Source organism: Tetrahymena thermophila (genome assembly GCF_000189635.1).
Source record: "Tetrahymena thermophila SB210 genomic scaffold scf_8254129, whole genome shotgun sequence".
Taxonomy (NCBI): Eukaryota; Ciliophora; class Oligohymenophorea; order Hymenostomatida; family Tetrahymenidae; genus Tetrahymena; species Tetrahymena thermophila.
Window position 1 is genome coordinate 1 of NW_002476063.1, and position 1,146 is coordinate 1,146.

Genomic DNA, 1,146 nt, shown 5'->3' on the forward strand with positions numbered 1-1,146 from the left:
ATGAAGAAATAATATGAAATAATAAGATTAATTAATAATAAAAAATATTAATTACGAGTTAAATTAACAAAGGAAGAAGAAAAAGTAAGCAAACACAATAAAAAAAAATAAATAAATCAAATAAATTAAAAGATCTTTATTGTTTTAAATTAGTTTTTTTAATTATAAATATCACAATCCAAAGCAAATAAACTCTTTTTACCGAAAGTCAAGTTCCAAATTTGAGAGGTTAGTGCAATTTGCTAAACCAGAACCTAAGCCTGATGCACCTTCATCACCAATTTGAGAAACAATTAATTAATCAAAAAGTTTATAATTAATTAATTCAAAAAAAAAATCTAAACAAAGAAAAATAAGAAAACTGGGAAAATAAACTTTACTTTTGCAAGCCAATCAACTACTTCACTTCCCAAAGCTCACTCTGAAAAAGTTATACTCAGTATTTAATGCAAATACCTTAGTATTAACTGCTACTCTTCAGTATATAATGCATATACCACATAGAGTAGTGAAGACTGGGCTTTTAGTACTGGAGTAATGAATGGTTTCTTTTCAATGAAACTCATAATATTCAAGAATTCTATATTAATACATAAATAGATAAATAAAAGTATAAAATTAACATAAAATATAATACCTAAGATGTATTCTGAGTGCATTTATATGTGCGAGTATTTCCATTTCCATTTCCATCACCAATTTGATTGTATCTTTTTAAATATTGAAGAAGAAATATATAATTAATGAGTTAATTCATTAGAAGGAAAAAATATGAAATAATAAAACCAAAAATTAAAAATAAAATAATGAGTTAAATTAACAAAAAATAAAGAAAAAGCAAGCAAACACAATAAATAGAAAAAAAAATATAAATCAAATAAATTAAAAGATCTTTTTTTGTTTTAATCTAGTTTTTTAATTATAAATATCACAATCCAAAACAAAAAAACTCTTTTTACAGAAGAGAAAAAATTAAATAAACTTCAAAAATTCATAAAGAAATATACAAACTAATAAATAATAAATAAATAAAACAAATAAATAAATTTATAAATTTAATCTTTATGTTTAATTTTAAGAAACATTTCTGAGTGTATAAATACATGTATTTATATGCGAGTATATTATTATTATTATCACCAATTT

At 20.9% G+C, this 1,146-nt stretch overlaps 1 protein-coding gene across 1 annotated transcript in view; it reads left to right on the plus strand. All coding sequences in view use genetic code 6, as the record gives it.

The window, feature by feature from the left end:
• Positions 1 to 1,103: 1,103 nt before the first annotated feature.
• The window catches only part of TTHERM_001525428 (hypothetical protein), a gene marked incomplete at both ends in the record, with an annotated part of 273 nt that continues 230 nt past the window's right edge, over positions 1,104 to 1,146 (plus strand). The window contains one exon of the mRNA XM_012800509.1: positions 1,104 to 1,146. This exon is cut by the window's right edge and continues 230 nt beyond it. Coding sequence (XP_012655963.1) covers positions 1,104 to 1,146 — 43 coding nt within the window.